Here is a 12,442-nt window from a genome sequence, read left to right as displayed (position 1 = left end):
TTATACCCACACACATAGTGTGAACTATAGGTTGATGTTCTAAAATATTAATTATATTCATTTTGCTCAAGCATACTTATTTGAAAGACTTCAATTTCCCCCATTAAGTTGTTTTGGAACCTTTGTTAAAAACAAAGGTTTTGTTTTGTTAAAACAAAAACAGTGGACCATATTTCCATACTCCTATTTCTGGACTGAATTCTGTTGATTAATTAGTTTACCTTTTTGCCACTATCAAATTGTTGATCAGTGTAGCTATAAGTCTTAAAAGCTTGTAGGTTGGAACTCCCTACAAAAAGTTTGTTCTTTTTAAAAATTATTTTGAATATTCTAAGTTCTTATGTTTCCTTATACACCTTAGAGTATGCTTGTCAAATTTTACAAAATGTCTGCTTGAATATTGATTTAGATTGCATTAAATCAATAGAATAATTTGGGAAAATTAATATCTTAGCAATGCTGAGTCTTCTCTATTTTTTCCTCAGGAATATTTTATTGCTTTTGGTATAGTAGTTTGGAATGCCTCCTGTTAAACTTTAGGATATAGGTATATAATTTTCTATATTTGTGACGTCTTTGTCAGCTTTTTTTCATTAGTATTATGCTGGCCTCATAAAATGGATTGAGAAATGCTCTCTTTTCCTCTGCTTTCTGTAAGGGTTGTGTAGATGTCGGTGTTATTTGACATTCATAGAACTCTGTACCTGAAAACTGCAGGATATTCTTTCTAAGTCCACATTATCACAGTGGACTGTATGTTAAGTCATACAAATCTATACACTTACTGATTTTTTTCTTAGTTCCTCTATCAACGAACTACTGAGAAGAGGGTGTCAAAATCTTTAGTTCTATTTTGAGTTTGTCTATTTCTCCTTTAAGCTCCATTAGTTTTTCCCTCATGTTTTGAAACCTTGTTAATAGTTTCATACACAGTTACAATTTTTATGTCTTCATGAGTTGATCATTTTATTGTTTTAAAGTATAATTCCTCTCTGGTAAAACTATTGTCTTGATGTTAATAGCTGCGTCAACTTCTTTATACTTATAGTTTGCATAACTTATTTTTTAAATCCTTTTGCTTTTAACTTGTCTCTGTATTTGTACTTATGGTCATTAAATAATTGGGTCTTGCTTTTTTATTCAGTTTGACAATCTTTACTTTCAAATGTGGTCTTTATCGCATTTGCATCTAATGTGTGGAAATTATTGGGTTTAAGTATATCATTTTGCTATTTGCTTTCTAATTGTTGCTTCTGATTTTCATCTTCTGTTGCTCTTACTAGTTTCTTTTTGTGTTAATCATCTATGTGCTTAGTGTTCAATTTAAATTCCTCTAAAATTTTAGCTATACATATTTGTATTTTCTTTTTTCATGGCTTTTCTAAGAATTGCACATGCATCCTTAGTTTATCACAGTCCACTTTGAGTTAGTATTGTACTGCTTTGTATTTACTCTTTGTTTTATATCACATTATACAACTTTGTGACAGAATAAATCACTTACTTCTCCTCTCCTTTGTGCTGTTGTTATCTCATGTTTTACTTTTCTACACTGTATCAACTCTCCACTTCCATGCAATAGTATATATTTTCTTCAGTTATCTTTCAGAAAAAGTAAAAGGAGAAAACATCCAATATTTTTTTTTTTATTACTCACATATTTACCATTGCTTTTCAATCCTTCCCATAGATCTGAGATTCAGTTTGTTGCCAGTTGCCTTTCTTTTGACAAACTTCCTCTAACATTTCTTGAAATGAAGATCTGATGAATACTCTTTTTATTTATATGAAAATGTGTCTATTTCACAGACTTTTTTGAAGGATGATTTCTCTGGATATAGGATTCAGTGTTGATGTTTTATTTTTTCTTTCAGCTCTTAAATGTATCATTTTGTTGTTTTCTGGCTTCCAATGTCTCTGAGAGATGACAGTTTTCTTTGTTTTGTTATTTTCTAGCATGCAAAGCATTTCTCTTTATCTTCTTGATTTCAAATATTTTGTTTTATCTTTGATTTTCAGTTAGTTGACAATGATTTGCCTCACTGCAGAACTTTCGAGCTAGATTATTAAAATGTTTGATTCTGTATGTTGATTTTTTCTGTATGTTTTTTTCAGCACATTTGGGTGATTCCCAGTTATTTTTTCAAATATTTTTCTTCCACATTTTTTGTTTTGTTTTTCCCTCCTTGAACTCCAGTTATACATATTTCAGACAACTAGATATGCTATCCTTATTCACTGAGGTTTTGTTTATTTTCTTTCCAAATTTTTTATGTTCTTCAGACTGATTACTTTTTATTGAGCTCCTTCAAAATTCATTGCCATCTCCAAACTGACTGAATTTTTTAACTTTGAACATTCAATTTTAAGTTTGTTTAGTTTTTTGAATATTGTTTTCATTTCTCCACTGAAATTATCCTTATTTATGTTCATTATGATCACCCTTTCCTTTGATTCTTTGAACTTATACAATAGATACTTTAAAGATGTCTTCTGCATCCACAATCTGAGTCATCTTGAGGCTAGTTTCAGTTGAATGTTGTTTTTCCTTGGTGATTCACATTTTTCTTGTTTCTTTGTATGTCTAGTGACTTTTGATTGTATACTGGACATTGTGGATCAAATGCTGTGAAGATATTGGATTCTTTAATCTTCCTGTAAAGAGTATTGCTTTTCATTTTAGCCCAATTTCAACAGGGGAATTACTAGTTGATTCCTTTGAGTATAATGGTTTCTAGTTTGTCATGTTGGGCTTATTTCAGTTTTACTCAGTCTTATTTCTAGTGTTAGCCCTTCTAAAGTTTGAACAGAAAATCTAGAGTGTCTCCCAAGCTACTCTGCCTTGGCCAGATTCAAACTCCTAACTCAGACTCTGCTGAGACAGGCTTCAGACAAAATGTCTAATCAAATTTTTAGTCTTCTAGGTCTTACTTTTTCTAATTTTCTTGAATTTTTCCATATGTATACATAGTACAGATTTCAGCCAAATGCTTGAACTAAATTCATATGCAGATTTCGGAGCTCTCTCTCTCTCTGGGTCCCTCTTTTCTGGGATTTCCTTTTCCATGTCCAGTTGCTCTGGTTGCCCTGAATTCTGCCCTTTGACACCTCAGGTCAATAAGGCTTGTGATTTCTGCCTGAGTCCTTGATGCCCTGTGCCTCATAGACCTAGGAATACTTTTAGCAGATAAATAGTATAACCATGTAGTCATCCAGTAATGTTTTCTTCTTTAACAAATTAGATCTCCTCTCATTTCTATCTTCTGTTCACTCTCTATGCTTTCAGATCGTTTAATTTTTTTTCATGAATTTATAATTATTATTAGGTTAGTTCAAGTCATGTACTCTGCTGCTGGCATAATTAGCATCCTCAATATTGTAACTTTTTCCTAGTGCAGTGATCTGTATGTTACTCATAAAAATTTTTCCTTTTGACTAATTAATATTTAGCCATTACAAGTGCCATCTCTTTGTTCATATATGAAATGGAGTTGTCAAAACATCTCATACAAGGTGTAGGGTGACAAAACAAGTGTGCACAGGAGAACCAGGTTGTAATCCTTCCTCTGCCACTAACTATCTGCTTGACATATAGGTATGTGCCTTAAGTAGTCTCAGCCTTAGTGTCTATTCTGTAGAATGAGGGAGTTAGGTTATATCAATGTTTTTCAACCTTTAAAAAATGTCAGGACTTTTATTTTTTCCCAACAGAATCTTATAAAAATATAAACTGTATTAAAGCAAAACAGCCCTGATTGTTCAGGGTGTATAGCTCAGCCTGCTCAGTGCAACCACCCACATCTTTACTTTTACCGTGGGTGGCATTGAAGCTCCTTTGTGGAATCCCAGACTTCCACAGAGCATCGTCTGAAAAAAAAAAATCAAGGTTGATGATTTATATAAATCTTTTCCTATCCTGTTTGAGTTAAAAAATGACTGGATTATGCATCTAAAAATGTGGTCAGCTTTTTAAGGATCTGAGAGGGGTAGTTGTCGCCTTTGACCCTCCCTTGTGCTTTATTCACTTTAACCAACTTCTTGTTCTTATTTCTATCCTTATCCAACCACCCTGGGCAGACACTTGCTGTAGGTATTGAGAAATCTGGTATATTAGGGATTCTTGCAATTGTAGCTAAAATGAGCACTCAGGTACCGCACCACCGAGCACAACCCACCTCCGCCTGTCTCCAGGTCCCACCTATAAGATATGAGCAGTACTTCCCTCCACCTAATTGCTCCTATGTGGGCGGGAAGGAATTAAAAGGTTTGGATCTGCACTGATCATTTATAAAGTCCTTCTCCATCTGTAAAATAGCAGCAGACAGTCTTAAGAAATCCTCTTTGCACCACCAGTTGGTGGTTTTGTTGCCTTAAGAGAAACAACAAAATGAGCAGGTGTTGAGCACTGCCCACATCCAGACAGCACTGCCAAGTCTTACAGAGTGCTCCACCTCTAAACTTGGAAAAATGCATAGTGAGGGAAGGAAGCTGATACAACCCACATTGTCAGCTTAATTTTCTCTTATTCCTGCCCTTGTTTCTTTCATCCTTTCCCTGAAACAGTTGAGGAGTTTTCAAATCAGACCCTGAAAGAATAGGCATTCTTTCCTTTGCTTATAAATGGCAGGGCTTCCTAGATGGGTTTCCATATAAGGCACTGCTGTGATGAGGAGTAATAATAATAATCATTAACATTTTTTAGCATATCATATGCCAGGCATGCTTTGTTTTTTTTCTTCCCTTTCGTGATTTATCCCATTTAGCCCTATCAACAACTTTAAGATGTAAGGAATATCAAGATAAGGACACCGAAGTTCAGAAAGATTAAGGAACTTGCTTAGATCTCAGACCAGCAAATGGAAGGTCCCAGATTCATGCGGAGGCAGCTTGACTCCAGATTCTGCCTTCACTGATGTTAGACCTGGACAGGCAGCTTCTGTGGCACTGAGGCCCCACTTTCCTGTCTTTTAGTTGTGAAAGATGAAGATGGCATTTCCTCTACCTCTGTTTACAAGAAAAAATAAAAAAGATTCACTAAAAATCAAAGGGAGGAATATTCTGATTGCACTGCTATAGAGACTTGGTATTGATAGATAACTTTTCTTAGTCAAAATCATGAACTTCCTGTCAGTGCAAGGAGCCCACAGTAGCAACTCAATAGTATGTGAACAGAGGGAAGGAGCTGGGTGGCCATGCGTCAGGAATATTGCAGATAAGTCTGACTTCTCTTTGGTGGTAGATTCTGAGGTGGTGTCTAAAATCTCTCCAAATTCTGTGATTGAGTGAAGTGAACAATCTCAACTTCAAGATGTGTCCACATACTTGGTATTTGTGCAACTTTTTCTCTGTTGTCTTAGCAAGCTAATTGGATGAAGAGGTAAAGATTTTAATACAAATTTCCATTTGTATTAAATATTATTTCCCAAGTGCTTAGCTTGAAAGAGGTTTGAACTTGGTATTTATACTGTGTTTCAGAAAGTACTATCTTATGTCTGAAAATTAAGTGCCACAACTTAGACAAGACTTAGTGATTTTCAAAGATTTAAGTTGAATGAAATCCAGATCCACTCTTTAGTTGTTGACACAGACTCATTGCAAGGAAAGTAGCAGCTGGGATCTTTCAAAAAGGTAAGAGTCAAATTTTGAATTTGAGAAAATAACTGATTGGTTAGAGAACATGGAAAATAGTGTTGCAAAACCATTGACCTGGAAATCTGGAGACCTCCATTTGTTCCTAGCTTGATATACACTTTGCCTCTTTGGGTATTGGCTTCTCTTTGTGAAAATGAGGGAATAGATAAATGCTCATGAAAATCCTTTCTAACCCAACCTATGTGATTTTATATTCTTAGTGACCAAACACAGTTGTATAGATTTTGACCAGGATTTTTTTTCCTTCAAGTAACAGATGATAGAGGGAGCATAATGTTGTCATAATAATATTGACGTTGGAGCCAGACCACCTGGGTTTGAATCCTGGTTACAATGTTTATTAACTGTTATCACTGCAGCAAATTACTGACTTCATGATGCCTCAGTTTCCCCATTGACAGAATGGGGATAATAAAGTACTGATTTCACTGGGTTATTGTGAGGAGTAAATAAGTTATCAGATGTAACTTTCTAGAATAGTGCCTGGCTCATGATCAATGCTGTATATGGGATTGCTTTTATTGTTATAATAGTACCACTACTGACTTCTGTTGCTACCAGTGGGTTTTTAGGAGGGATGACAGGTTTCATTTTTAGACAGAGAATTTCCTGAAATCCTTGAGGACTGAGGCTTAGAATAGCATGTGCAGTTGCATTTAGAATCCCATGAGGAGAATGGACCAGTTATACTGCAGCCTGGGTGCGTTCACTCTCACATAGGGTGACTCTTCTTCCCTCTGCTCTCTCTTCTCACAAAGGAAGCAAAGTCCTGGCAGATTTCAGGGTGAAAATGGCAAAACCCCCTCTTGGCGCACTCTGAAAAGTAATCTAGATATGGCTGTAGTGTCCTGAGGCAATAATGTTTGATGATTTGTGCAGTGACCAAGAACAGAGGTTCTATGTCCAAGTCCCAGCTTTGTTACTTTGCTAAGTTTTTTGCCTAAGATAAGTTACTTAATCTCTCTATGCCTCTGTTTCCTGTCTCTAAAATGAGAGTAATAATAATTATCCCTACTTCATGGTGTTGCTGTGGTGATTAAATGGAATAATATATATGAAGTCCCCAGAAGATACCTGGCATATAGTCTATGTTTAGTTAATGGGAAACATTATAATTACTGTTATGATTATGCAACAGGGAAGAGTAATTTTAAATTTATGCTGGATCTATTTCTGTGACTTTAACCCTTTTTTGGTATTATAAGAATACGTAAGAGTCTCCCTCAGGGAGATAATCTGAGCCGCCCAATTGTGAAGGACTACAAGGAACTGAAACTAACACATTCCCCTGCCTGAGGCTTGCCATTCCAGGGGACATTTGCAAGGACTGAACAGTCTTTTTACTTTGTTTCTTCACCTCCCCCCAACCTCTGATCTATAAAGAACCTGGCAACCAGGCCCTGACCTGATAGCCTGCCAACTTCTTGGTCAGCCGACTCTCCGATTAGTCTCTTCCTTGCCTCAACACTTTGAGACTCGGATTCATTGGCCTGTCCTGCAGCGAGCAGAGCAAGCTTGGACTCGGTATGGTTATTATATTGAGTGAGGAGAATATGTGCTCTGTGGATGATCAGTGACTCACTGGGGAAAAAAATCAAGGATCCCATACTGGTAAATTAATGAATTCTCTTTCTTAATTTTATATATGAGGAAATACTTATGGACTAACTCACTTAATTTGAAATTGATGACTTTTGACTATGAAAAGTTTTAATAGTAAAACAATAGTATACTACTAATAGTATACTATTAGTGATATTAGTCACATTTAATATAATTAATATATGTTAATATAATTAAGTATATTAATAGTATGTAATTTAATAGTAGTTCAGTTCAGTTGCTCAGTTGTGTCCGACTCTTTGTAACCCCATGGACTGCAGCATGTCAGGCTTCCCTGTCCATCACCAATTCCCAGAGCCTACTCAAACTCATGTCCATTGAGTCAGTGATGCCATCTAACCATCTCATCCTCTGTTGTCCCCTTCTCTTCCTGCCTTCATCTTTCCCAGCATCAGGGTCTTTTCCAGTGAGTCAGTTCTTCACATCAAGTGGCTAAAGTATTGGAGTTTCAGCTTCAATGTCAGTCCTTCCAATGAACACCCAGGACTGATCTGCTTTAGGATGGACTGGTTGGATCTCCTTGTAGTCCAAGGGACTCTCAAGAGTCTTCTCCAACACCACAGTTCAAAAGCATCAATTCTTCAGTGCTCCGCTTTATTTATAGTCCAACTCTCGCATCCAGACATGACTACTGGAAAAACCATAGCTTGACTAGACAGGTCTTTGCTGGCAAAGTAATGTCTCTGCTTTTTAATATGCTATCTAGGTTGGTCATAACTTTTCTTCCAAGGAGCAAGTGTCTTTTAATTTGATGGCTGCAGTTACCATCTGCAGTGATTTTGGAGCCCCCCAAAATAAAGTCTGTCACTGTTTCCATTGTTTCCCATCTATTTCCCATGAAGTGATGGGATTAGATGCCATGATCTTAGTTTTCTGAATGTTGAGCTTTAAGCCAACTTTTTCACTCTCCTCTTTCACTTTCATCAAGAGGCTCTTTAGTTTTTCTTGCGTACCTGAGTTTATTGATATTTCTCCTGGCAATATTGATTCTAGCTTGTGCTTCATCTAGCTCAGCATTTCGCATGAGTACTCTGCATATAAGTTAAATAAACAGGATGACAATACGCAGCCTTGACGTACTCTTCCCGATTTGGAACCAGTCAGTTGTTCCATGTCCAGTTCTAACTGTTGCTTCTTGACTTGCACACAGATTTCTCAGGAGGCAGGCCACGTGGCCTGGTGTAGTAATACTAATGGAATACAAATGGCCTAGTAGTACGCATGGAATGGAATCTCAGAGTTGGAAAAAGTGCCAGTGGAGGTCTATTCCAACCATTTCTCCAGTGCGTATATCCCCCTGACTACCTCCCAGGTGTGTAGATGGCCCTATACTCTAAAGGTGGGGAGAGTTTACTTTTGGTCCTGTTAGTCTCTGGATCTCTTCCATATGTGATGGCCCATTCCATGCTAGGAACTATGCCTAGCACACTGAGACGTGAGGAGCCTGTTCATTGTAATGGTGTTCTGTTGGGATGGTAATGAAATCTCTTCTAACACTTAGCTTTCTATGTCTTGCCATGGGTCTGGTCCCAGATAACAATAAAATTGAGTGAGCTGAAAACAATATGCTCTTAAGTCACTGGATCAGCTATTCCATAAAAGAGAGAAATAGATTGAATGTTGACACCTGTCAGGTAGAAAGTTTGGAGTTTGAGAATTTAGATCTGGAAAAGACCTGGGAAATGATCCATACATTAGAAATGATCCACAAATGAAGAAACAGGATCAGAGAGGTTAAGAGTCTCAGCCGCATAGAGTCAGCTTGCTAATATGAGCGAGCACAAAGAATAAGAGTTCTTTCTGCCACCTCTCTCTGATTCTCCAGCAGAGTGATTAGAAGTGTGGCCTCTAGAGACAGACTGCCTTGATTCAAATTTTGGTTCTACCCCCTCCTGGCAGTGTGATCTTCAGACAGTTGTAGACTTTTCTCTGCCTCAATTTTCATATGTGAAAGTTGGGAACAGCAATAGAGGTTTTGTGTGGATTAAATGAGATGTGTATAAGATACTTAGGACACTTCCTGGCACATGAAAGATATTCAATAAGTGTTTGTTATAATTGCTTCTGAAGAGCCTCAGGAAAATCAACTCTTAAGTGAGAGTAAATGTTTTGGCCAGGTGAGTGTTTTCAAGTATTTTCCCTCACTTAAAATATGGCTTTTAAATTTCTTCCTAACTTCTAATTCTTAACTGATCTTCAGGACCCATCTGTCCTGTTAATAGCCATACCCTTCGCTGGAACCATTGTGTGAGTTTTGGATGAAAAGAGGAAATCTTTAAATAATAATTCGATATTATTTATATTTCCAGTCCATATTCAGCAGATATTTACAGTGTCATCTGCCCTGTGCCTGACACAGAGATAGTGCCTGGAGGGATGCAGGGATGGGTGGTCTTATGTGCTTCTTGGTCTCAGGGTGTGTACAAGTTAGATGGAAAGGTTGGCAGTTAAATAGATAATTTCCTCCACAAAGCTGAAGGAAGCACTGGACAGGACTGGATAGAGAGTGATTTTACAGTACATGGAAAGAGCCTTAAATCCCTAAAGTTGATTTAAGGGATCAAGGAAGGACTTTCTGAAAGAAATGATGCCTCTGCTGAGACCTCAGTGAGCTAGATTCTTGGCTAGTTTAGATGGGGACTGGAGAAGAGTATTCCAGACACGGGATCATGTGTGAGTGTTGGGTGTGAGAGAAAGGCTCAGGCTTGAGAGAAAACACTGGGTATTCATCAATCTAGTCAACATTCAACAAGTGTTTAATTAAGTACTTACTCCTTAGCTGGCATTGTTTTACACACTATAGAGACATCAGATAATAAAACAGGTGATATCTTTATTTTCACGGAATTTATTGGGGAGAAGAAAGAAAAAATATTAAGTGCAGGGAACAGAATTCCTTCAGGTCAGTAACTCAGTCGTGTCCAACTTTTTGTGAGCCCGTGGACTGCAGCACGCCAGGCCTCCCTGTCCATCACCGACTCCCAGAGCCTACTCAAATTCATGTCCATCGCATCGGTGATGTCATCCAACCATCTCATCCTCTGTCGCCCCCTTCTCTTCTCGCCTTCAATCTTTACCAGCACCAGGGTCTTTTCCAATGAGTCGGTTCTTCACATCAGGTGGCCAAAGTATTGGAGTTTCAGCTTCAGCATCAGTCCTTCCAATGAATGTTCAGGACTGATTTCCTTTAGGATGGAGTGATTGGATCTCCTTGCAGTCCAAGGGACTCTCAAGAGGCTTCTCTAACACCACAGTTCAAAAGTATCAATTCTTCAGCACTCAGCTTTCTTTATAGTCCAACTCTCGCATCCATACATGACTACTGGAAAACCCGTAGCTTTGACTAGGTTGACTTTTGTGGGTAAAGTAATGTCTCTGCTTTTTTAATATGCTGCCTAGGTAAGTCCACAGAGCTCCTTAAGGTAGAACAATCAGGGAAGTGTTTAGGATGAAGTCAAGCTGAGACCACAAAGTTGAGAGCAGCCAACCAGGTAAGCACCTGGGGAGGGAAGGTTTCTGGCAGAAGGAACAACATGGGCAAGGGCAGGGATGATCAGATGCTGCTGGAGAAATGAAGAAGACTGACCAGTGTGCTGGGGTGGGGGAAGTGGTACGAATGATTCAGAGTGTCTGGATTGGGTTGTTGGTGATGGAGAAAGGCATTGCTAGTACAAGCTAGTTATTCATTATTTTTTAAGACACACACAATGTGGTGTCGCTTTTCAAATCTAGGAAGCTTTTGGAAGATCTCAGTAGCTAATATCTCTTTCCTGAAGTGGGTCTTCACTTTGTGTTTTAATAGCTGAGATGAGGCAAAGAGCATATTTTCATCACCACCGGCTAGAAATACACTTAAGATACATATGTGTCCAGATTGCTGGTCCTATTCCCAGTCGTGAGCACATGTCAGCAGCATCACGACTCAGCAGGCTGCCCAGCTCAACAAGAGGGCTCATTATGTTGGTTACAGGGTGCTGGGGGTGGGGCGTTGCATGGGGAAGGTGTTTTCTCTGAGCCCTAGCCCTGTAGTTCCAATTACCCTTCTGAGCTTTCTTTTCCTGTTTCATTCCTTTGGACTCAAAACTTGTGTTTCAAAAGTGCTTTAAATTCTTTCTACCCACCTTCGGTCTGCTTTGATCCAGATTAATTGGCCACTGTTTCTCTGGACTACCTGTCTCTGTTTTCTTGTGGGCCCCATAGAAGACTCATGGCTCTTGTTTGCTTCCAGTTAACAGGTTCGGAGATGATGAGGAGCTGTCCACATCTTCTGACAGTGATGAGGAGGTGATCAAACAATTTGAGATTTCCGTGTCCCGGTCCCAGAGTTTCTGCTCAGGAGCATCTGAGAAAGGAAAGCAGACAGGATTGGAGCATAAACCAAAACCCAGTCACCGTCTCTCCACCCACAAAGAAGACAGCACAGAAGTGTCCACCTGCAAAGGTATTCTTTGCATCAAACCTTTCCTTTATCTAGACCAGGTATGTCTAATGGTAAGAATGATATTGAGTCACTGCACTGGCATCTGAGAGTCCAGAGAGGAGAGAAAAAAGAAAGGTGATGTCCAGAAGGTGGGACAGGGCCAAAGGGCTGCTTCAGACCTTCCAAAGAGCCTCATGCAGAGAGAATGGATCAGCAGTACCAAAGTCTTGATCCTGAATTGTGTAACCCCCTTCCTTCCTCATAGTTTATTGCTTTGTACATTTTGACAGCTAATGACTAGAATGGTGTTTTTCAAGGTTTATAAAATTTCATTCCCTTCTGACAAGTACAAAAATTTTACATACATGTCTCCTGATGTTGCACTTCTGTGCCTTTCCCCCCATTTGAAAATGTAGGATCCATTTTCCATATATCTATGTAACCCCAGGAGATTTTTGAAGCCTTACTTTTAATAGGTTGTATTATTAAAACAATAGGTATGATTTACCTTCCAAATAAAAATAATGTGTTTTCATAATACTGAATAACCTTTTTCAAACAACATGTACCCCGCATGCTCTCCCTCATGCCCTGTAGTTTCTGGAGCCCAACCCGTATTATAATCCTGGGTGTGAGCAGGTCTCTTGGAACCCTCCATCTTCAGACTAAGCGTACTTTTCACAAAGGGAGAGGGGGACACTCAGGGCCGGGTGAGCACAGCCTGTGACTGTGAGTAGGACTTGTCAA

The 12,442-nt window shown here is 38.5% G+C and overlaps 1 protein-coding gene across 1 annotated transcript in view; it reads left to right on the top strand.

The window, feature by feature from the left end:
• The window catches only part of SYT16 (synaptotagmin 16), a 285,804-nt gene that overhangs the window by 235,880 nt on the left and 37,482 nt on the right, over window positions 1-12,442 (top strand). Inside the window, exon 3 of the mRNA XM_043920779.1 lies at window positions 11,504-11,716. Within this exon, the coding sequence (XP_043776714.1) occupies window positions 11,504-11,716 (213 nt within the window). The remainder of the gene's footprint in view (window positions 1-11,503; window positions 11,717-12,442) is intronic.

Source organism: Cervus elaphus, chromosome 12, assembly GCF_910594005.1.
Source record: "Cervus elaphus chromosome 12, mCerEla1.1, whole genome shotgun sequence".
In the NCBI taxonomy this organism is placed as follows: Eukaryota; Metazoa; Chordata; class Mammalia; order Artiodactyla; family Cervidae; genus Cervus; species Cervus elaphus.
This window is presented reverse-complemented; position numbering and strand designations above follow the sequence as displayed.